We start from the raw sequence: 23,874 nt of genomic DNA, 5'->3' as shown, positions 1-23,874 counted from the left end.
TGTCCTGTGGTAAGAATCTCTTGGTTAGAAGAGAGGGGCTGTACCCCTGGGAAGTGGGTTCAGTCTGGGGAACACCAGATTACCTGAGGAGCTTTTAGAATCATCAGTCTTGACTTTACACCGAGCACATGAATCTGAATCTCTGGGCCAGGGTCTGGAGCCAAGAACTACAGCCCTAGGGAGAAGCAAGCCCGGCATGGAGGGGCCAGACCCTAGCAAGGTTTCTCAGTATTGACAAAAGGGTCCTGAAGCACAGACATGCTGGATGACAACAACTGACATTTATTAAGCACCTATCATGTGCTGGGTGACCCTCCCAGCCACCTGAGGGGGGTGTCATTACTTGAAATGTGGGGGAACAGCATTGAAAATGCCCCGAGTTGCAGACGAGGCTGCAGAGCTGGAACCCAACCAACCAATGGCGCACCTATTATCTGGGGGCAGAAAACAGGCTTTTCTGCTCAGAACAGCAGAGGCAGAGGGGGGTCTTCAGACAGTCTGAGCATTAGGGTCTTCCTCTCTTCTGGGGACAAGTGGGGATGCAGCTCTGAAAGAGGAGCTGCTGCCGTCTCTGACCTCACAGTCACCACTGTTTTAAAGAGGAAGCCCAAAGCCTCTGCCTCCAGAGGGCAGGATTTAGGAGTTTGTTCACCACCCCGTGTGGAGGCGGTCCAAGTGGGGTGTGATAAACCTTGGGGCCTCCTCGCATCCTCAGGAGGCTACTGGGGACAGAAGAAAAGTTTCTGCTACGGGGGGGGGGGGGCACTTTTGCAAGCAGGGATGGCTGCAGAACAGGTGCCCTGGCAGCAGCCTGCAATCTGGCCTAGGGCAGGGGCACACGGGAGGCCTCCCCCAGGCGCCGGGCGAGCTGGCTGGCCTGTTGCACCAGCAGGTTGGTGGGGATGACTGACAGGTGCAGGGCCAGCAGCTCGTAGCACCTGATGGCCTCCGTGGGGTGGCTCTTGCTGTAGTAGCGAAGGAGCTTCCTAAAAGGGAAAAGGAGGACAAGGACTCAGGAGTGAGCGATGACAGTCCTCCCAGGCCAGAGGCCTCTTGGGCCACACAAGCACCCAGACACCCCCCCTTGGTCCTCTCACTAGGCCCCAGCACCAGGCCGGTGATTCTGTCTCCTGCTCCTCATGACCTAAGCTTCTAGGCTTAGCCCCAGGTCATGGTCCCTTCTTCAAGGTCCTCCCTCCTCAGCCGGTTGCATTCTAATTAAGAGGTGTCAGCAGGGAAGTTCTGGGTCCACATGGAGGTCTCCCTGTGCTACCAAGACTGTGCCGCATCAGGGTGGGTGGGCTCGAGGGGGCTCTCCTGGTGCTTCCTCCTCACAGGTTGCTGTGCCAGCCCCAGCCCAAGTTTTTAGCTTCTTGGGGTGGAATGGGGCAATTCTGGAGGAACTGTCCCCACGGGGATACCCTAAATCATTGACATCTGGGAACACGGACATCCTGCGCCCTGAGTCAGCGTCACCTGTAGTAGTCACCTCCCAGCACACCAATGGGGACTGAGTCATCGGAGAGGACAGGCACCTCAATCATCTGCAGCTTGTAGCCCTGTGGAAGGAAAAGCAGGGTCTTGAGGACAGAAGGTGGTGGGCTGGGTGAGGAACCCGGCTCGAGGGCGCCGGGCGTGGCCCTGCTGTGCTCAGTGCTGCAGAACGCACCTCTCTACCTGGTTTCCTGCCCTGTGAGGCGGGAACATCCCTCATGAACCTCGGAGAGAATGTTCGTGGAGTTCTCAGTGTGACACCTGGACCAGCAGGGCCCAGCAGGCCGAGGGAGGGCAAGGTGGGGGGCGGGGGTGTTGGCCAGGGTTTCGAGGCTCTTAAGAGGCTCAAGTCTCTGCTTTGAAGGAACTAGGAATTCCATGCTAGGATGAGGTAGGAAACCTGGATCCCTAGACACGGACAACAAGCGAGGCACCACCATGTGCTCTTACAGCAGCCCTCACGTGATGCTCACCTGGCATCAGAGGCCTCCCCTGTGGTGAGGAATCGGGCCCAGAAGTGTTAAGGGACTGTCCACTCTGCCCAGGTGGGTGCTGTGGCCAGTGGCCTGACCTGGGCCTCCCACCCCACAGCTCTGCTTCTTTCTACCACTCCTGAGGCCCCCTCAGCACACGCTTCCTTGTCTCTCTCGAAGCTCAGGTAAAGGTCAAGGAGCCCCCCAGCACTCCTGAGGCAGAGAGCTAAGCTGAGAGGCTGCAGGTTGTGAGAGTAGCTTCTGGTTCTGGCTTCATCACTGAGGCCTCGATGGCCTTGGCCATGGCTTTTGATCCCTGAAGCATGAGCATCACACAATGAGGTCAAGGAAGCTTGCCCCACCCACTGCATGGGGCTGTGAGGGTTGAAGGAGGGAACAGGGGTGGAGGCCCCCAAAGTACACTGAGTTACGGAAGGGGTGGGTGGGCAACCTGGAGCAGGAAGGAGACTGGAGCATGAGGACAAGAAACCAAGGGGCTGTGGGGTGGAGGGGACGATCCTTGGTCCTGGAATAATGATGCCAAGTGACAAGAAAGGAGAAAACATTAAGAGAAAGAGAGGGAAAGGAAAGGACAGAGAGGCGCTGTGGACAGCAGAGTCTGACCCACGCCAGCTGTGGCAGCTTCGCCTCAGGCAGGCTGTTAACCCCTTTGAACCTCCACCTACCAAATGGGAGTGATGGCACACCCCACTTTACACAGAAGCGAGAATGTGAAGCACTACAGAGGTACCAGCTGTGATCCGAGGGCCCATCTCAGGGGCACCCGGAGTCTATCTCTTCGTGTGTTCATCAGGACGCTGCCTGAGCAATGGCACAAGTTGGCCGGGCAGTAGGTGATCACGAAGCAAACTTAAATGCTGGCGTGACAATGTGACCATGGTTCTGGGACCCCATCGCTATACTTACCTGTCATTCCACCAGGGACAAGAAGAGATGAGGGACAGATAGACTGAACACAGTTCAGAAGAAAGGAATCCGAGGGTGACAGCAATGGACAGCACTTCAGGACTTTCCTGTCAGGGCCCTGGCACACCCACCATATCGTTCTCAAACCACAGGAAGTAGGAGCAGCAGAAGTCCCCCTCGTGGAACAGCAGAGTAGTGTAGCCCTTCTGCAGGTATCGGCGCGCCAGCCGGACCAGGGCCCAGACCTGGGGAGGGAAGAGCGTTCAGCACTGCCCTGTGGCCACATGGCTCAGGTGAAGGAAGAAGGAAGCAGAAGTGCTGGGCTGAGGAGCTCCAAGGCCAGGGGCACTGCCTTGGCTCAGAGCAGGAGCTTTGGAAGCAATCCCTGTCAGAGGGATTGCCCGGCCACCCCTCCAGCTGTGGTGAGGATTAAGGACTTTATAGGACTACTACATACGTAAGTTGTAAATTAGTAAACCCATACTTCAGGCCAGAAAATGGCCAAGGCCAGTGTCATGTGCATGACAGGAGATTGAGGTGTGGCCACTTAGAAAATTCCTCTGTACAGGGGCCCCCATGGGCTAAGAGGTGATGGCTCAGCTCTGCACCAGGAGCTGGGGGGAGCATGTTTGAACATACAATAAGTGGAAGCCAGGCGTGTCCTCTGCTACTGGGTTAAGATCCAAGTGAGGATTCACCTTGGGGTGGACATGACCAGTGGACCTGAGAGATCACCTGCCTTAGGTCCCTGTCCTCCAGGGATGTTCTCTTGCCTAAAGCAGGGACTGTCATGGAGCTGCCTGAGAGCTGCCAGAGGGAAGGTGGCCAACTCAGCTTTCCCGTACTTCCAGGGCTGGGAAAAGACTCCATGAACTCTCTTATTAAAAGCCTGGGTGGGGGGATGGAGGATTCACTCCATAGCTGATCACAATTTACTGTCTAATTAAATCCACAGATACACAGGTTGGCTATACTTTCCAGGAAAGCAACTTGACAATGTGCATCAATATCCTTAAAAACATTCCTGCCATCTAACTTAGTAATTCTGTTTCTGGGAATCCATATTGAAGAAATAATCAGAGATGAGGACCCAGATATATGCAAAAAAGGTGTGTTCTGCAGAATTATTTATAACAGGGTAAGCCTGGAGACAGTCTAGAACTTCAAACATCGGGAAATGGTTATGTGAACTATGTTGCATTCACATAATGGACTATTATAGAGTTGCTAAAAATCAGCATATGAAGAATTAATGGCACAAGGAAATGCATCTAACATAATGTGAAGTGAAAACGTGTCAAATAAAACTACACATGCAGAGTGAGCTCAACTGCAACAAAGTATGCAGAGGAAACAATAAAAAGTAACATGCCAGGGAGCCCTGGCTGTCCAGAGAGGGACAGCCATGAAGATGGTGGGGTTGGGCCACTGGCCAATGCTCTATGGCTTATATCTATATTTTGTGCCACAAGCTGTGCTAAATATTTTACATGCATCATCTCAAGTCATCTTTACAATGATCCAATGATGTAACTATTAATATCTCCTTAGTTGAAACTGACACTTCAATTAAGTCATGCCCAAGGCCACATAGCTAGTGGGAGGCAAGATGGGTTTCCAACATGGCCTTCTGCCATCCTGCTTATTTTAACTAGTAGGTATACTTTATATGGACAACACAAAAAATTGTTTTTAGAAAGTGGCAGAGGCCCTTACTCACCATAAAAACAAAACAAACAAAAAGTTTGTCATGAAAAAGAATCAGTTAAATTAGGAGAATGGTTCCTTAGTAGAAATGGTTCCATCTAATTTTAAATTCTGGTGGGGCTGGGGGTGTAGCTCAGAGATGGAGTACTTGCCTAGCATGTGTGAGGCCCTGCCTGAGTTCCATCCCCAGCACTACAAAAACTAAACATGTACAAAAATTCTGACTTCTAAACTGATTTCCCTAGAGTTCTTTCCATTTCAGCTAATTCAACAAAGTCTTACTGAGCATTTACTTATGCCAGACACTGGCCATTTCCTCCTCTGACCTAACAGCAAAGAGCACTCTGCTAATGCCAGGTGCATTGATATGCTAGGAAGTGCTGCCTGACACGGACAGAGGCCGACATGGTCCCAGATGCTGGGCCTCTCAGCTCTGGAAGACAAGGTGCTGTTCCCGAGGAGCTTGCAGCAGGTATACCTGGCAGTCAGGTACAGTAAGGGTTAAGGTGGGGGTGTTCAGAGTCCCTGGAGCCCAGAGGACAGCAGGGTCCATTCTTCCTGGGTGGGAGTCAGACCTCAGCACATCCTACCCAATGGGCAGTGCAGAGTGCCTGGACCAGAGGAGCATAAGTTACCTTGGCTTTGACGAAGGCGGCCAGGGGCCCCTTGCCCAATTCTGATGAAGTCTTTTCACTGCTGCTAAGGGAAGGTGCCACCATCTGCCCAGTTGTTCGGTCCACGTAGATGAAATGCACCAAGCCTGGGAAGTCTTCCAGGTAGGTGAAGGGTGAGTTAAGGTGCTTATAGAGCCAGGGATTATAAGCCTCTCTGTCTGGCTCCTGGGCTTCTGGTTCTGAGAAGCAGTGCCCAGGATGCCCCTCCTCATAGGCTTCCATTTCAGCCTAGCCCCCTGGATCCCTGCTGCCCCAGAGATCTCTCCACCTGTCCCACCTCCCTCAAGATCCTGGATGCCTTCACAGGTAGCATAGTAACACAGGCACTTCTGGACTCTGTGGAAACGCTGCAGTTTCACAGTTGGTCACTTTGGGAGTGAATTTAAATTATACACACCTTAAAGCTACATGTGAGCAGAACCTGGCTGACCGCTCAAGCGCACAGTGATCTTGTTCTTCCCCATCATTCACCTAAGAGGTTGGGAAGGTTCCCAGTGACGGGAACTGACCCCCATGGAAGGACAGTAGCTGGTGGACAAGAGGCCCCCAGGCATCCCTCTGTCCTGCCTACTGAAGAACAAAGTCCCATAAGATGGAGGTCTGACACTTTGGAAATTTTAATACAGAAAAAGTGTTTGAAGTTCCCTGTAAAATTGGTATTCTAAAACTGGTGTTCCATAATACAAGAGACAAATAAAATTGGGAATGGCTCTTTAAACAGAGATACACATTCACCACAGGCCTTCCCAGGATCTTCACATGCCACTGTTCCTGGTAGCAATCCAAGGAAGGTGACAGGGGCCTTATGAACCAACCAGCCCATGGCAACCCCTGTCCCTGCCCCCAACAGCTATTACCATTTTGCTGGCATAAGGAGCTTTAAGGCTGTTATGATTTACCTTTGGGACAGTGGTATTTCTGAAACTTCAGCCTTGGGGTGTCCTATAGATGAGGCAACTGTGACACAATCCCCTATTATTTTTCTTCAGAGAGAAGCAGCTGAGGTGGTGGAATACACATCCTCTCTTCCCCAGAGAGGCCTCCCTGGGCTGGCTGCTCAGATTCAGGATATGACACCATGGTGATGTTCCTCCTGCTCTTCACCAACAGAAAGTCCTTCCAGTCCACCAGCCTCTCCCTATGGGGGAAGCGAGGGCTGCTGAGAGGGGAGCCCTGCACTCCTGCTCTGGCTCCGCTCCCGCCTGTGAGGGCCTCTGCCCCACTTACCGCATAAGCTTCTGAACTTTGTCCTGCAGGTGCTGAGGCAGGTGTGGGCCTCCCCTGCTGGGCGCTGTGGTCAGAAAGCTGAGCCGGTAGATGGAGCAGAGCTGCCGCTTCAGCTTCCCACACACCTGGAGCAGCCTGGGCACAGAGTGTGTCACAGTGGGACTGGGAGCGCAGCACTGCATGTCCCTCACTGCGCCAGGAGACAGCTTCCCCGCTTCCCCTACAAGGTGCTCCTTGCCACTGTGCACCTCACCAACCTCATTATTTTGCTGACTAATGTGGGGAAGGACTTGCCCAAGATGGCATCCAGTCAGTGCTGCAGCTGCCTCAGGTCTTGGGGTGCCTGGTGTCGGGTCCTCATGCCCTGGCCCTCCACTTCCAGCTCTGCTTCCTGTGGCCTCCTGTGGGCTGGCCCTCAGCTTCCCAGAGACCCTAGAGCCTTTTCTCTCTCTGGGCCTGCAGGGACGGCAGTCTCTCTGGGGAACATCTCCCTGTTCCAAAAACTCCCCTTGTCCTCTGGGCCCACCACTTACTCCCAGGATGATCCCGGTTCGCTTTTGGAGAAGGCCTTGGTCTTAAACTCCAGCCAGGTGCTCTGTAAGGAGGACGGTGGTAGGTCAGCCTCCAAAACATGTCCTACAGTGAGGTCCAGAAGAGCGGCTCTGGGAGGACACAAGCTCCGCCCTTACACAGCCCAGGTGGGCTTCTCTGGCAGCCCCCACTAGCACTCTGAGCACCACAGCCCACACCGTCCCATTCACACAGTAGGCCTTACTTAAGAGTCATTTCCACAGGCCACGTGTGGGCATTACAATTTGTGTTTTGCCACACTTACGTAAACAGGCTGTGGAAGTGTGGCTGTTTGCTTTCTGTTCCCATTTCATAATGGGGAAAACAAGGAAGGTGGATCTGTGGGGAGCAGGCACAGGAACCAGTACCACTGGCCCCTGCTCTACTGGGATGAGATGGCCCTGCCGCTAAGCCTTGCTCATCTCCTCTGAGGCTGGGTGAATGCAGGCTTTGGGTCCCACCTGAATCTCCTGTCCCCCTCGATTCTTGATGAACTTGTCCATTCTCTGGCGCAGTTCTCCCAGGAGGGGCTGGGACCGCAGGCCACTGCCAGCCTCCTGGCCCTCCTTCAGCTTCTTCTCCACCAGGGAAAGACCATCCAGCAGCTGGTACAGGACCAAGGCCAGTGGGGTGCTGGGGCTCTATGGGAAGGAGCAAAGGGGTCATAGAGAGAAGCTGTTCGGGTTTAAGTGTCACCAGGGCAAGGTGGGAGATCCTGTACCTTGGTCAGGAGCACCATGTTGATGCCCGGCCACAGGGGTAGGCAGTACATGGTGTGGGGCACCAAAGGGCAATAAATTTCTTTTATACTGGCATCCAGGAAGATTCTTCTGGGGCTGGAAGGCACTGGGGAGTGAGGAACCTTTGTCTGGAGGCTGTCCTCAGCTATCTGTGGATGGAGGAGATTATTAGTGAGGTGGGTAAGAAATCTGGCCTCCTCCCCAAGTTGGATCTACTGTCAATTGTCCCTTCCCTCCCCTACATGTGTATGAAGAATACAAAATGTTAGCTGCAGGAAATGCTGGTTCTTAAATCCCTGCATTGCCCCAGCAACTCCAGTTTTCTGCTCTCAGCTTCTTCTGGGCCTTTCTGCCCCGGTCGGGACAGGATGCCAAGCAAGGCAGTGGAAAGGGCGCAGGGAAAGAAGGAGCACAGAAGGCAGGATGGATGGACGCTAGGGGACGGGGAGAGGCTCCCTCTCCTGCATCCCTTAGAGGAAAGTGTCTAAAGTTCAGTATGCTCGTCATTTCAAAGTCCCCCAGAATCTCCTGACAACCTTCCAAACTGGGTAACTAGGCATAAGACAACTAAATGAGCAAGACTCGCGCCTTAGTGGGGGCTCTGAATAAGGAAAGTCTTTAGTTGGAAAAATTATAGAGAATTAAGGAAATCATTAGAGATGCCAAAAAAATTTCTCTGTAAGGATGTCACTTCAGTTATATATAACAGCAAAAAACTGAAAACAATGTATGGCTTGTTCCAGGGATTTGCTAAATAAATAGTAACATATGCGTGGATGGACTCTCAGCAATTCTTAAAAACCATACTGCTGAAGAGTGCTTGGTAAATGGAAAATACTTAAGCAAGAAAGTATAATGAACTACATTAGGATCCAAATGTAAGGAAAATATATATAGTATGTGCGCATATACAGAGAGAGAGAGACACACACACACAGAGAGAGAGAGAGAGAGAGAGAGAGAGAGAGAGAGAGAGAGACAGACAGACAGACAGACAGACAGACAGAGAGAGACAGAGAGACAAAGAATGTGTGTTTGTAAAATCAAAGGAATAAAATACTTTAAGGAAACATAAAAATGTTAATTTCACTTTGTGGATAGGATTGAGTGATTTTTGGTCTTTTCCATACTTGAATTTTGAATTTCTTGTTTTTCTAGAATAAATATGTTTAGGTTTCTTTTTTTTCCCTAAATATCAAAACTTAAGTTCTTTTTTTTTAAAAATATCAAACTTATGTTCAACTTTCCCTCCCAAGAAAATGAGGAGGGAAAGAAAATTCATCAGGCCTGAGGTCCGGCGCCTGGAGGAAGCTACCCTCATACCCTCTCCCTTACCCAGGTGGGTCTGCCTCTGGGCTGAGCTGGGACTGACCAGCCTGAGGGGCAGCCGTGGGGCTAGTGCTGGAGGAGTCATGCGGTCACTCAGCATCCCCAGCACTGCAGAGGAGCTATACCCATGTAGACCTCCAGAGACTCACCTGGGGAACATCAGTTGGTGGGGTGCCCCCTTCTAGCCAGATGGTGCTACCTGTGGGCCACAGGTAAGAATAAACAACATAAATACTGTGAGAACAGAATGATGTCACCTTAGCATGTCAGAAGGACTGGCGCCCAGAGGGCCCTGTCCATTGACAGCTCTAAGCCCCAGGTAGGAGCACAGGTTGTAGCCCCAGATTAGCCACCTTCTCCCAAGCTGACCAGTGCTGGGTGAACTCTGCTTTACCAGGGCTAAAGCAGCCTGGGATGGGAAGAGAGGCTTGCCGAAGAGCTGGCTGTTGGGACTGGAGCTCCTTAGCATGTACCTGGCAGTGTGTGGGGGGGTGCATTTTCCTTAGTACCTCTTCCTTGAACCCTTAATCTTCTCCTTGTTTCTGTCAGCACACAGCTGACATCCAGTTCTCCAATCACCAGTCTTTTACTTAACACTACTATGTGCCAGGAATTGAGTAGATTTTCTTCCTAGCATAACTCACAACAACACATGAAACCCACTATATATTTGAAATATTACATGTTTGCAATAAGTAATAATTGTTCTCTCTTGTATTTAATTGCAAATAGTCTTCATCTGTAATCATGCTTCTTTGGGGGTAGGAAGTGTGCTCCTAGGTTTCAAATGCCTGATTTACAAATGGATAGCACAACTCAATAGTTTGTAAGGCTTGAGTTCTGTTCTCAGTGGATGAACATTTACACCTCTGAGGCATAAAAATACCTAGTCACCAAGAGAGAAAGACCATAAGGAGGATTCTGATGACTGAGGAAAGGGAGTGATAAGAAGGAATTTGGAAGTTCATCCAAAAGCCACACCTCTCATCGTGCCCTGGGCTCAAGGGGTGCTTAAAGAATCTGCAGATGGCTATGGACCCTTGTCTCAGAAAAAGGCACAAGCATGAGTTGTCACACAATCTCAGGGGCTCCTAAGCTCCTTGAAGCTGGTCCAAGGACTGAAAATTGAGAACATTTAACCCAGTGGTGTTCAACCTTGGCCGCATATGAATATCATTTGGCACCCTGGCCACTGCTCAGACCAATTGCCAGGAACAGGCTCAGCCTCAGTAGCTGTGAAAGATGAGTCCAGTTAGGCAGTCTTAACTGCCCACAGCAGCCAGCCCCACTTGAGGCACAGGTATGCTATGTGCAGCCAGAGCTGGGAGCCACTGGCCTAAAGACACCAAACAGTGAATCCCTCAAAACAGACTCCAACAAGTTCCTCCTCCTCCAACACTGGCCTTCTTTATTCTATGAAATGGTGTGAGCCACAGGATCCTTCCTTTTATCCTAAAAACTTCATAGATAAATGTGATGCTCATTTGTGGTAACAATGACAATACAGATTTCAGTTTATCTTCTTTCCTAAGCGATGTGTATTATTTTTTGTTAATAACATTTTTGAATGTTAAGATAAACATTTTATTGTTTCCCCACATATTCTGGAAAAACAGGGAAAGTACAAATTATAGAGACTATTTATATTTTAAAATGTACTTAACATCAAAAAATTACATAATTTTACTTAATGACAATTATTTACTACAAAAAAGAAAAATGAGGTTGATACACATATAGAATTTTAAAATGAAATCAACTTGTCACAAAATGCTTTAAGGTGCATTTGAGTGGTCTCAGCAGTCCGTGAACACACACTAGCGCCAACACTGACTGTATCCCATAGCCTGTGCTCTGGGAACCTGAATATCTGCCCCAGGTCCTTGGATCCCTTGAGTGTGGAGATCCACTGAACCCTATGACAGATCCCCAGGGCTGCAGACTAGCACCTGTGCTGCTACCCAGGCTCCTCCTCAGGGCTCACCTGAGCTCTGCTGGCCAGGGGAAGGAGCTGGTGTGAAGTACTCTTCAGGGAGAGAGAAGCTGTCTGTATCCTGGGTGGGGAAGAAGGCAGCTCAGACCCAGGGCACAGGGGACTCTCCCAGAGGGCTCAACCCCCACCCTGCTCTCCTGGGAGAGCCAGGAAAGGCCTGGTCCCAGGATGAGACAGGGCCACCCTGTCTCCTTCATGCAGTGCCTGATACACACCGTCTCTGCTGAACTCCCCTTGGTTGGGCCCGAGACACGTGGGCTCCGGGCCTGCTGCACAGGGATGTTCTGGCTTCTGTGGGGCCTCCTCCCTGGGGAAGGCTGTGAGAGGGCAGCGGAGCTGCTGGTTAGCATACATCTGACCCAGCTCTTCCCCATCATCCTCTGCATCCCAGCACCTCACAGAGAAGCCCTCCATCCCTCCACCCAGCTTAGAGGGGACAGGTACCTTCCCAGCTCATACAACTAAGTGGTGAAGCTAGATTTCAAACCAGGACTGGCTCCACAAATCTGCATTTTCAATCCACATGCATTCTAAACCCCACATTCATCTGAAAGGAGAGGAAAACAGTCACGCCCAACCACACGTCCAGCTGTCTAGCTGACTGCACAGCCTCCCTCCGGCCTGCCTGCCACTCTCAAGGCAGGTTTTCTACACCATCTCCCTGATGGCCTCCCTTCCACTGCCATGAGACCTGGCCATCATCGTCGTCCTCTACTGTGCTCTCACTTGGGTGGAGATCCTGAACCAGGAGGATGAGGGCGAGAAGGTCAGCTGGGCGCAGGGAACTTGCACCATGGCTGTAGGCACAGGAGAAGGGCATCTCATCAACACATGCCCAGAGGCAGCAGGGGCAGCTCTGCCCTCAAGCAGACAGGCAAGGTACAAATAAAACTAACTCTTCTATTTTAAAAATAAAACGTGGCTGTGTAGAAAAACAAAAATTAGCAACGAGAAAGCCCCAGGGATCAATAACATTATAAAAGGAGCTCTCCTAGATGCAGGCTTCCACACTGTTCCAGGGAGAAATAACAGAGAAGCAAGTGGGCTGAGGGAGGAAGAGCTGAGCCTGGGGCTTCAGGAAGAGACAGGCCTGGAAGCTTTGCTTGCTGGGCAGCTGCACTCTCCAGGTGGAGGGAATAAGAAGGACGATGTGGAGGCCCTCCCACAGCAGGGCCTCGGGCTCACCTGGAGTAGAAGGCCAGCAGCTTGCAGTGAACGAGCAGGAACGCGTGCAGGGCCTCCTCACTGCCCCGCTCAGGGCTGGAGTTGACAGCCTGGATGACATGCCGCTCCAGCGCCTCTATGCTCAGCTCACAGAGCTGGGGGTGAATCAGCCGCTCCACAGCCTGGCCAGGGTGGGCAGGAGAGGGAGCCATGTCACTCACCACCTCTCCTGCTCTGGGCCCAGGGCTGGTGGGCATGTTCACTCAGTCCAAACTAAGTTCATACTAGATGCCAGATATTTGGAAATAGGGAGACGGACTAACATGACCCCAGCCTGCCTGGGGCTCACAAGCTGGTCCCCAGACTCCGGTGGATGAGGCCAATAATTCACAGGAAATAGAAGACATAAGCATCAATTGTAATATATTCTGAGTAGGAAACACACAGGGCTGAGCCAGAGAAAGTAAACAGAGGCCTATTTGAGTGAGAGGCCTATTTGAAGTGTCCCTATGGAGGTGACCTTTAAACTGCCACCTAAAGAACTGGAAAGCCTGCTAGAGAGCAGGAGGGGGAATGCGACAAGTCAAAGACCAAGCAAATCCAAAGGCCCTTCGGGGTGATGTTCAGAGCAGGGCTGTCCAGCTGAAATGGAAAGCAAGTCCTAGGCAGAATTAAGTTTTTTTTTTTTTTTTTTGTAAAAATAAAGAGATGAAATTAATCTTACCAGTATATTTTACCCCATACCTAAAATATTACCAATGTATAACATAGACATGAATTGGATGCTTAACATTCTTTTTTTGTGTGTGTGCTAACACATGAAAGTCTGGCGTGCACGGCATGTACAGCATGACTCACAGCTGCATTTCAAGTGTTCAAAACCACATGTAGTCAGTTAATCACTAATGACTGAACAGAGCTAAACATAAAGTATTCCTGAAACTGAAAGAAGTGAATAAGGCGAATAAGGTGAGAGAGGCGTGAGCTGAGGTCTAGGTGGGACAAGCAGAGACAGATGGTGACGGAGCTGGTGGAGCTGGGGAGGAGTCTTGATTTTTTCTCACCTCCATTGGGTCATTTACTCTAACAAGTCTTTCTTGATCCCTGGAAACAACTGACTACCCCATCCATTGTGCCACCATGAATTTTGATAAGAAACCTAATATGATACCCAGGATACTTGTATTTTTAATACACATTCTGAATGACTTTCTCCCAAGGGCAAGAAAAGTGTCTTCATTCATCAGGGCCTGACCCACCTCTTAGTGTACAGCAGGTATTATACGTTTACTGGAGGAATGGATAAGTAGGGATGTGCGAATGAATTCCTTTCATCATCTAGTTCACTAATTCTCTCTTTAGCTATGTCTCATATATTTTGATGAGAAACCTAAGATGACACCCAGGATATTTAACTCATCCATTAAGGTTTTCATTTTACTAATTATGCTTTTGTTTCTAAATGTCCACATGGGTTCTTTTTCAAATCTGCCTGGCCAGATTTTTTTAGTCTCTTGCTATTTGTTCATTTTTGGAATTTTAATTGTTATATCTTTATATACTTTAGTTATTTTATATTCTGTAACCTAATAATTCTAATACAGCAAGCTTCTTTGTTGGTAACTGATTCCCTGACTTCCCTTGACTCTCAAGTTATAATGGCTTATTTTCCTGTGTTTCTGACTTCCTTTAACTGACTTCATTTCTATTTGATTTTAGTCTGTCCTTTAAGGCAGTGTTTTCCCAGGTATGGTTCCTGGGTCAGCACACTCAAGATCACCCAGGAACTTGTGAAAAATGCAAACTGTAGAGCCTTGATCCTTGGCCCAATGAATGAGAGGGTGGTGAGGCCCAGCAACCTATACTCATCCAATATTCCTGAAACTGAAAGAAGTCCCAGGAAACCAGTGCAAAGTGAGCAAGGACAAGAGAGGCATGAGCTGAGGCTGAAGCAGGACAGGCAGAGACAGATGATTCTAATGCACACTAGAGTGTGAGAAAATGTGTGTTTGTTGCCATGAACAATCAAGAAGTGCTATTGACCAAAGCTACCCTAACCCTCAGGCCTGGGCTCAGCCTGGAAGAGGCAGGTTCAGCTCCCAACATCCTGCTGGCTGGATGCTATTTTCTGGCTATGGTGTTGGTATCATCCGCTCTCAGGGCCTCTTGCCACTTCTTACTTGTTCACTACTTGTTCACTGCCTCCCACTCTTTTTGTGGGGTGGGGATAATGTCAAAAGATTATCTTCAGGAATTTCAGTAATACATAGTGAGTCCCAAACCTGCACTGGGAAAATTATTACCCAGAATCCAGTGGTCCATCAGAGTACGCAGCCCTCCACATGGCCAGAAAGAATGACTCAACATAAACGAGTAAATTTCAGGGTCTTCCTGTGCCCAAAACAAGGTCTTATAGCTTGATGCCCCCCGTGACTCAACACCTCTGAGGCCCAAAGTATCCATGCCCCATAGTCACCTCCACAGCGAAGCTCTGCTCCTGCTCCCGTAGGCGGCTATAGGTCCACAGCAGGCTCTGGAAGTGCTCCCACACCTGGACGCGCTGCTCCAGGTCAGGAGGCCGTAACCTGGGGGTAGAACCAGGGAGAGTGGAAGCCCATGAGAAAGGTAGTATTTTCAATTCAAGCTTAGGACCACCATCTCAGGTCAGCATAAGAGTCAGCAAGCTCAGGAGATGTGACCATCTAAGTGGGACACACACCGAGAACAGAGACCATGTTTCAGACTGTGCCCTGGCTACATTGTGGTATGACATGGGCAGGGAACCAGAAGACAGGCCCTTGAACAAATGAATTCACTCCTTAGTCTCCTTCACACAGGTGTATCAAAGGCAGCTAGAAGCAACCAGGAAGGTGTCTGCAGTTCCTAAGCTTCTCACACCCCCCACAGGCACTGGAAACAGACAACTCTGGTCTATCATCAGGGCAGAACACGGGGTGCAGCCCTCTTCAATGCTGCACAGGTAATGATGGTTTGTGTAATGGTAACTGCTGCCTGTAGCACTTGCTGCCGACACTTGTGACCATCTGGGTAAATGACTCATGAGATCATGTTTGACAATTTGGTAAATGACTCAATTGGCTACTTACTTACATCACTTCAAAACCAAAAGATTCCAGGGTTTCCTCTATGTTAGGGAATTGGGATGATTCCACCCTGAACCTTGCTCTTCTGGGTCCATGTTTCAACCAAGTCCCTTTTCTGGGTTCCTTCTCACCTCAGTGTACACTCTGAACCAACAATCTTTTTTGCCAAGTTTGTTGCAGGCCCAGAGTTGGGTTTGGGGGCCTGACCCCTCAGATAACACAAGCTTGGCTGTATGAAGGCACGCATTTTTCTGGAAAATGAGCCTGAAGCTTCTTTGAGAGGGGAGAGAGGACCAGCTCAAACCAGGGTGGAAATGACAAAGAAGGGAGTTGAGAGTACTAAAGTCAGATTTCCAGGCTGATGCTGTCGCCAATCAGCTGGATGGTTCTGAATAAATATTCTAGTTCTCTGCCCTTAGTTGCCCCATATGTAAATGAAACAATCAGACCAGCTAATCTCCAAGGCTCTTCTGAGCTCTAATCCTCTGAGGGCCACAGGTGGGGCAGAATATGGAAGCACAACTTCAGAGGCTAGGCATATGGCTGCCTGGCCCCATGAGGGTACTCAGCAGAGGACAAGGAAGGGACCAGACTCAAGGACTCACTCCTTTCGGATGAGCTGGCCATCCATAGTAACCAGTCCAAAGTGCACCTCGAACAGGTACTTGAGCACACAGAGCTTCCGCCGAAGATCTCCCTCGTTCTCAGAGTGGTCCCCATTGATGGCGATGAATAGGCATTCTCCAAACTGTAGGGACAGCCAGGCAATGTCAGCTAGTTCCTGGGGACCACCCTTTATCTGCCATGATCTCAGCAGACAAGGGAGGGGAGGCCTGAGCCCCAGGGGATTTTGATAATATGCTGTTTCTGCCCTTCCAAGGAAGTCTACAGTCCAAGATGAGGAAGGGTATGTGGATTCCCCATGGAGCTGAGGGAACAGGAACATGGGCCACAGGGCCTCACACTCACCAGGTGAAGGACATACAGGGAGTTGTCATTTTCTGTTGAGAAGCATGTGTATGTATCTGAGAGTTTCTCCAACATCGTCATGGAGGAGATGATGACTGGGGCCAAGAGGGTGCTGAGCTGGTCTTCCAGGGCAGGAAGCTGCAAGGGGTCAGGGAAATAGCATTGCTTGGTGTGTGCCAGATGCTGAGGACAAAGGAGTAAATAAGACTAGACCTGTCTGGGAGGGGAATCACTGTCATGATTGGGAGGGGACAAAGAGAACTGCCCCCACCACCTTGGGTGATAGGTAGGAAGGTGGGGAGTCAGCCCAATATCTGTGCTGATCAGACTCTGAATCTGGAAGGAAATACCAAGGAACTGGCCACATTTCCACAGTAGAATGTCTGGGGCATTTAACTGAGAACTTGTCAACTCTAAGGAAGTCTACAACACCTACCAAAGTCCATGCTGGTGATAGGAGATGTGCGCACAGATGTTCATTATAGCACAATTTACAGATGCAAACAGTGTAAAAAACATAAATGCCCAGTACTAGGGAAAGAGTTAAATAAATAACAGTATGTTTAAGTGATGGGAGAGTCTGCAGAACCACTTAAAATATTAATGTTTCGATGACAAGAAAAATTTCTCTTATACAAGGTTATGCATATATTTTTAAAAGATGTGAATGCTCTGTATTTAAAAATACTTAGAAAAAAGTACTGAAAAATATTAAGAAAGCCAACACTGTTAAGTCACTACTTCTAGATAGAGGAATTATAAGTGATTTTTTCCTCTATTTTGTTTCTATGCTTTCCATAACAAGCATGTATTTGCTTTGATAAGCGCTCTCCCTATCCATTCTCCTGGCCGCCAAAAGAAGGAACAAAACAACTAAACAAAAGCAAAAAGGAATGAGGCAAATTTGTTAAGAGCCTGTGAATGAATGTGGGAGGAAGCCAGCTGAGCTCGGTACCTCCAGTTCCCAAAACTGCAGTGAAATAAAGGAGGAAACAGCTGATGTCCCCCAGGGGACTTCAGGGGACTGGAATGGAATAAGGGGAAAGTTATACCCTTACTTGGAGCTGGCACGTCCTACAAGGAGCTAAGTAAGTGCTCGCCTTGAAAAAAGAACCAGGCGGCTGGCGAGGAGTCCTGTGCAGCCCTGAATGGGCCTGGGTGCAGCAGGACGGTGCACATTTTCTGCAGACATTCTCAACATGCAGGCACCCAGCCCAACAGTGTGTCCTGCGGGCTTTCATGGTGGCTCCTTCACATCACTCCCATCCCAGCCCAGAGGGCTCCGTTCCTGGTGGCCACCCCACCCCAGCTACTCCCCATCCCACACCCTGTTCAATGTCTTCTCTCCATTTACCACAGCCTGAACTGGAGTATTTCTTTGCAGTCTGGTTCACTGCCCATCATCCCTCTTTAGACCCTAAGTTCCCTGACAGAAAGGATCACATGGCTATGGTCACTGCTTTATCCCCGTAGGCCAGCACACAGTAGGTTCTCAGTTAATATTTGCTGAATGGATAGTCTCCCACATAGACAGGAACAAATGCTTGTTGAGTTATTCACATTCTATGATTTTCTTAAATTGTCACCAATTCTACTAATAGAAAAGCCACTTAAAATCTGATTCTATACAGCAACTCACTGTGAAGAATAGCTTTCTCTACAGACATAGGAACAATCTTTTTATGATTGGGAAAGGAAAATTTTTGGTATATGTAGAGTTGGAAGGGGCACTCTTATATACTATTTGGTGGGATTATAAAGTGCTACAATATATTTGAATAGCTTTTGACTCATTTCTATTTTAGGAATAATCATAATATCAAATAATCGGAAATAGGATGAAATTCAAGCACAAATGCCCCATACAGCAAGTGATAGCTAACTAGACGGAATATATATGTCCAGCATTAGAAAATGGTTAAATAAATGATGATACATTTGTTCATGTACTGGAATATAATGATGCCATTAAGAATTATGCTTTTGGGAACATTCAACAAAATGGAAGAATGATTTTGATATAATGGGATATGAAAAAAAACAGGAAATAAAACTGTAAATGTGGTATGATTCCTACTATATAAAAGATACTGACTCAAAGCAAGTATATTAAAGAGCTAATAGCTCTGGGTAGCAGAATTATGGGTCATTTAAAAACTATCTCTTTGCTTTCCAAATTTCCTTCAATTAACTCATGTTATTTATATGATCAGAACAAATGAGTGTCGCATACAAAAAATACTTTTTTCCTTTACACTAGTCTTAGGAACTGGAATATACTTAGGAACTGAAATATCAGGAGTTTGTTTCAGTACCAGGTTTTTAATAAGGGCGGGGAGCACAAAATAGTTCGCTTCTTAAATTGATCTAGTTGAAATAGTAGTTCTAGACTTAAGACAAATTCGTAATTTAAAAATTAGATGTCCTGCCAGGCGTGGTGCCTATAATCCCAACCACTTGAAGGCTGAGGCAGTAGGATCAAAAGTTGAAAGGCAGCCACAGCACCTTAGCAAGACTCTGTCTCAGAATACAAAAAATAAATAAATAAAATAAAGAAGGGATGGGGATGTGGCTCTGTGGTTAAGCTCCCCTAATAAAATCACTCTAATGTACCTGAGCTCCAATACCTTATTTTCTCTTAGCAACTAATAAGAATATCAGTGGAGTGGGCTCAGCTGGAGGGCAAGCCCTTCATAGCAGTGAGGGCAGAGAGGCAGCCTCTCTCTCTGTTGCTGTGGAAGTTCAAGAACTCCCACTACTGTATCCCCAATTAATTTTTTTTGAACTCAAAATTAATGAAGAAAACATTTAACATAAATCGCTTGTTCAAAATGCAGACCAGAAATATAAGTGAAAATGACAATAATTTCAGAAATCAAAGTAGTAAACTGGATGTCCATGAGTAATAATAGAAACCCCAAAACTTTAATACATACCTCACACCATATTCAGAAGTGCAAAATGGGTCATTAGGCCAAATATGAAGCACCAAACTCTAAAACTTCCAGAATAAAACATTGGAAAACTCTTGGGTTAGGCAAAGATGTCTTACACATGACATAGAAAGCATGATTTATAAAAGCAAAAATGGAAAATTAGAGTTATCAGAATTGAAGAACTTCTGCTCTATGAAAAATACTCTCAAGAGAATGCAAACATAAACCACAGACTGGAAGAAAATATTTGAAAAACATATCTAATAAAAAGACTTATATCCAAAACATATCAGAAACTTGCAAAACTTGAAACTATCCAACCATTTGGAAGACTTTAGTAGTTCCTTAAAGAGTTAAACATACACCTATGTGAGCAAGTCATTCTATCCTAGGTATTTACCCCCCACATACATAAAAATGAAAGCATTTGTCCAAAGATTTGTACATGAATGTTCACAGTTGCTTTATTTATATTAGTCAAAAACTGGAAACAATCCAAATGTCCATCAAGAGGTAAATGAGTAAACAAACTGTGGAATATTGATATAATAGACAACTACTCAGCAATGAAAATAAATGAATGATATATGCTACAATGTGGATGAACTGATAAAGAATTATGCTGAACAAAAGAGGCCAGATTGAAAAAAAAACACACAAAAATAAAAAAACTAAACTCAGATATACACTGTATGAAATACAAACTATTCATGATGGACAGCAGACCCGTGGTTGCTAGGGGAGGAGGTGGGAAAGGAGAGATTACTTTTTTCAATTGATTGTGATGGAGTCATGGGTATACACACACACACACACACACTGAAGCAGATCAAACTGAATACTTAAATATGTACAGATAATGGTGTGTTGATTATAACTTAAGACAGCTATGAAAAAATAATGCATGGTTTATTCTAAAGATTTTTGGTACAGAAACTAATAACACTAAGTTTCTCTGTCACATGGTTAAAAATCCTATCTCCTCTTGCCCTCACTCCCAGCAAGCCCTGGTAGGGAGCAGGCACTGAGGTCTCTGTACCCACAGTAACAACCGGCTGACTTCCAGGGATATGCACCTGGCTGTGAAGGACACTGGACATGCACACACCCTGCTAATTCCTTGGGTCCTCCTGTATCCTTGCATTCTGGGAAATCCACGCTGCTCCCTGCCACCCCAGCTCCTGGGACCACCTATGCTGCACTCACCTCTTCTTCCTCATTCTCTGATTGCCCGAACTTCAGTCGGAGACTTTCTTTAAACTCTTCATCTGTCCAGTAGAAGAGAACCTCTGCGCCCTCAGTGGCCACCAAGACACACTTCATCTGCCAGGAAGAAGCAAGGTCAAGGTCAACCCCGGCTCTGATATCCATGAGCTCAGCCTGAGTAATGAAGAGAATCCTAACCCCAGCAAACTCTAACTGAGCCCTTTCTGCATGCTAGCCACTATCATGAGGGCCTTCTTGATGTATTTTGTTGTACCTTGATATAAGACTCTCCAGTTACTGCCATTTTACAGAGCAGGGCGGGGGCATAGCCTGAGTGGAAGAGCTAGGACCAACCTAGGTGTGTCTGATGCTGAACCCCTGTCCCCATAGCATCAGACTCACCATGGGGCCTACTGAAAAACAAGGAAGGGACCCTAACATTGGCCTGGACACAGTGGACTGCCTAAGGACCCTGTCCACAGTTCCTACTTGAACTGCTCAGCCACCGCCTCCAGGGTCTACAGCCCTTCTAAACTCTTCCCCATTGCCCACACTTGCACCTTCTGTGCCACAAGTTTTAATACTTGAGAATAAGAAACAGTTCTTGTTACCAACAAGATTCTTAACACAGAGCTTGATACCCTGGCCCTGGAGTTCAGAGATCTGGATCCTCTTAACCTGTAGGGTAACCTGACCAAGACCGGCAAGGCCAGAGCTCTGGGCCAGTGTTTGCAGCTACATTAGTTTAGGCTTCAAATTCCCTCGTGGACCTCAGTGTGCTACACAGATGTGACTGTGCTGTAAAGTGCTAAGCTGTGATGATGCTTAGAAAACTTTGCTTTGACTCTTGTAGGAGAAGGTGTCCAGTTTCCCAGGAGGCTCACAGCATCCTGAGGTCCTGGCCTCTGCTGTAGTCTCCAGGAACTGCTCGCAGCTCAGCGGTCCTCACTGTGTTCATCTCAAATCTCATGCTGGTTTATCAACTCTGAAGCACTTGGCCCCAGGATGTTTACAAGGTTAGAGTGGGGAGAGGAAACTACCACAGAAACTGGGAGAGCAACGGGGTGTGAAGAAGAGGCTGCTGGGAGAGGGCAGGAGACCTGTAAGAGGCTGCTCAGGGACTCTGGAACTGTGTGGGGTTGGTCTGACCAGAAGGAAGTGAGCTATGATCAGAGTCTATGGTTGACAGCAAGAGGGCCCTTTAGGCTGTGGCAGGCTGGCTGGAGATGGGCCACTCTAAGGTCATGAAGAGCAGCCATCTGAGTGTGGGGTAACGAGGGCCTGCTCCTTGGTGGAGGCCAGGATTGTGGAGAGGAAGGAGCCAATTAAGGAGGTGTAGCTTAGAGATTTAGCAGGCTCGGATGACTGCCAGGATGTGGGGGATGAAGATTGGGCAAAGGTGGCATAAGGATGCAGACCTGGGGAAGGGGTGTGGGGTGGGGAGGGTTTGCAGAGCCAGGAAAGCTCAGTCTACTGTCTATCTTCGGTTTGCTTCCCACAGTCCCAGGGTGGGTGCCTCCAGCCTCCCTGTATGCCCAGAGGGCAAGGTCATCTACCTTTGTAAGTAGCAGTGGAGCTTCCAGGCAGCCAGAGGCTCAGAAGTGGTAGTGGTAGGTAGACTCGATGACCAGCTCATGGAACAACAACACAGCATTCTCAGTCCTGCAAATGCTTAATACCAAAAAAATAAGGGCAAGCAGAGGCTCTGGTCCCACTAGCTGCCTGTTCCTAGGAGTGGACAAGCTAGGGAAGGCTTGAAAGGTCAGAGGTCTCCCCTCTTCCCCCTTTAATGGAGAACATGAGCCTAGCCAAAAACATTGGTTCCTCCTGAGAGCTCTCATTTCACTATGGGTCACTCAGAAAGGAGGTGTGGTCAGCAAATCCTGAGCAGCCCCAGGGAGCTGGCTGAGTAACCAAGTGGAGACAGCACAGCACATCCCAGGCTGGCAGGTGAGCAGTCCCTGTGTGAAAGATGGAAAGTGGCTATCCTGGGGGAAGCCACAAAGGGCAGTAAATTTATTGAAAAGGCATGAGATCTGGTTCTGGCTTTGTCTTTGGCAGGTCAGTTAAACTCTGAGCCTCAAACTCCCACTGGGAAAGGAGGGAACAACCCTCTGCTGAATCTGCCTACAGGGTTACAAGGAGTCTTGGAAGCAACCAGCTAGGTTGCTAAAAAAGCTCAGCAAACTCAGCTTTCTTATATAAATGGAGAAGGGATCATTATTGTTTTCCAGTTGTCCTTCTTCAAGTAACAGGATGAACTACGAAGGTTTCAGAATCATTCAATTTTTGACAAAAGACAGGAAAAATATAAAGCTACACAGGAAACCACTGGAAGCAGCAGGGCTCTTGGGGACTAAGGGCTGCATTCCAGCATGGTTGGTCTTAATGCCAGTCTAGAAACATGGGAATGCTTTTCAGTGGGCATTAGATTCTACTCTCTTCCCTGTAGGATGAGTTTGTTTGGAAGTGAACTTCACCCATCTCATTTTGGAATTTCCTTTTCTCCTTGCTATCCTGCTCTATAGAGGAACGCACAGGAGGGGGCTTTCTGGCAATGGGAGTTCCAGATGGCACCAGCGCGCTTTCATCATCTGGACCAGGAGTCCCCTCCAGCAAACTACCCCTGTGACTTTGGTCCTGTCGGCTAACTTGGGGCCGGGCCTTGCCCCTACCCGGGCAGAGAACCTGCACTGTGTGCGGACAGAGCCTGAGCCAGCCCCCTGCAGCCGCCGGGCCTTCCTGCCCGCCAGGCACTTCAGTTTACTTACTGGTTTCACCCCCAAGACCCCAGGTTCCCCCCGAACTTTACGGCGACCCTGGTTAGGAGGCCCGGCTGTGGTCCCCGGCCCACAGGGAGGTGGGGCCCGCTCTCGGGGTCCCCACGGAGTCCCCTCCGAGAGGGCTGCGCCGGGTCCCGGAGGAAGCTCCGCCGCCCGCTGGGGGATCCACCCGGGGCGGCACTAGGACTGTCCCGAGGCCCACGTACCGGATAGCAGCCCCCACGGCCCAGCCGGCGCTAGCACCCGGGCGCGCTTCCGGGTGAGACCGCGTGACCCGCCACGTGATCGCCTGCGCGGGAGGCGGGAGCTGTGCTCCGCGGGTTCGAGCCCCGCCCTGCCTGGCTGTGCCTGGTCCTGCCTGGCCCGCGGGCGGCCGCTGTCTCTGCTCGCCCAGCTGGGCGCCCTGTGGTGCCGAGCCGCGTTTCTCCCGGCATCCAGCAGGGCGCTGGGCCCACGCACGCGTCTGTGGTCGAGGCACTTGCTGTACATCCCGCACTGCATAGTTCACTAGGCATAATGTCCTAGAGGTTCATTCATATTGTAGTGTACATTGAAATGTCCCTCCTTTTTTCCCCCTC

At 48.9% G+C, this 23,874-nt stretch overlaps 1 protein-coding gene across 6 annotated transcripts; it reads right to left on the bottom strand.

The window, feature by feature from the left end:
• Positions 1-259: 259 nt before the first annotated feature.
• Hps1 (HPS1 biogenesis of lysosomal organelles complex 3 subunit 1) lies at positions 260-23,639 on the bottom strand. Of its 6 annotated transcripts, none has more exons than XM_078029427.1 (20): positions 23,503-23,639; positions 22,070-22,175; positions 20,514-20,630; positions 16,372-16,509; positions 16,008-16,150; positions 14,775-14,883; positions 12,320-12,480; positions 11,826-11,931; positions 11,350-11,451; positions 11,126-11,195; positions 9,291-9,340; positions 7,794-7,961; positions 7,534-7,713; positions 7,036-7,097; positions 6,503-6,637; positions 6,349-6,413; positions 5,237-5,382; positions 3,026-3,139; positions 1,477-1,559; positions 260-986 (listed from the first exon to the last, which is right to left on the bottom strand). In XM_078029427.1, exons 3-20 carry the CDS (start codon positions 20,628-20,630, stop codon positions 824-826), a joined length of 2,112 nt encoding a protein of 703 aa, XP_077885553.1. In that variant the 5' UTR covers positions 22,070-22,175; positions 23,503-23,639; the 3' UTR covers positions 260-823. The 6 variants fall into 6 exon arrangements, with proteins under 6 accessions (XP_077885553.1, XP_077885506.1, XP_077885599.1 ...); XM_078029380.1 differs by having other exon boundaries at positions 22,070-22,184; positions 23,503-23,618; XM_078029473.1 differs by lacking the exon at positions 23,503-23,639 and adding an exon at positions 23,285-23,493 and having other exon boundaries at positions 22,070-22,184.
• Positions 23,640-23,874: the final 235 nt, after the last annotated feature.

This window comes from Ictidomys tridecemlineatus, chromosome 1 (assembly GCF_052094955.1).
Source record: "Ictidomys tridecemlineatus isolate mIctTri1 chromosome 1, mIctTri1.hap1, whole genome shotgun sequence".
In the NCBI taxonomy this organism is placed as follows: domain Eukaryota; kingdom Metazoa; phylum Chordata; class Mammalia; order Rodentia; family Sciuridae; genus Ictidomys; species Ictidomys tridecemlineatus.
The sequence above is the reverse complement of the archived record's forward strand: the minus strand, read 5'-3'. Positions and strand labels throughout refer to the sequence as shown.

What these genes read in the sequence shown, in the direction of transcription:
- Hps1 (XM_078029427.1), bottom strand. Translation starts at nt 20,630, where the DNA reads ATGAAGTGTGTCTTGGTGGCCACTGAGGGCGCAGAGGTTCTCTTCTAC. An exon ending in AGGACGACGATGATGGCCAG is followed by an intron (nt 11,452 to 11,825) that starts GTCTCATGGCAG and finishes GCCCTCTCACAG; the next exon opens with CCTTCCCCAGGGAGGAGGCC. An exon ending in GAGGAACATCACCATGGTGT is followed by an intron (nt 5,383 to 6,348) that starts CATATCCTGAAT and finishes ACTCACCCTTCA; the next exon opens with CCTACCTGGAAGACTTCCCA.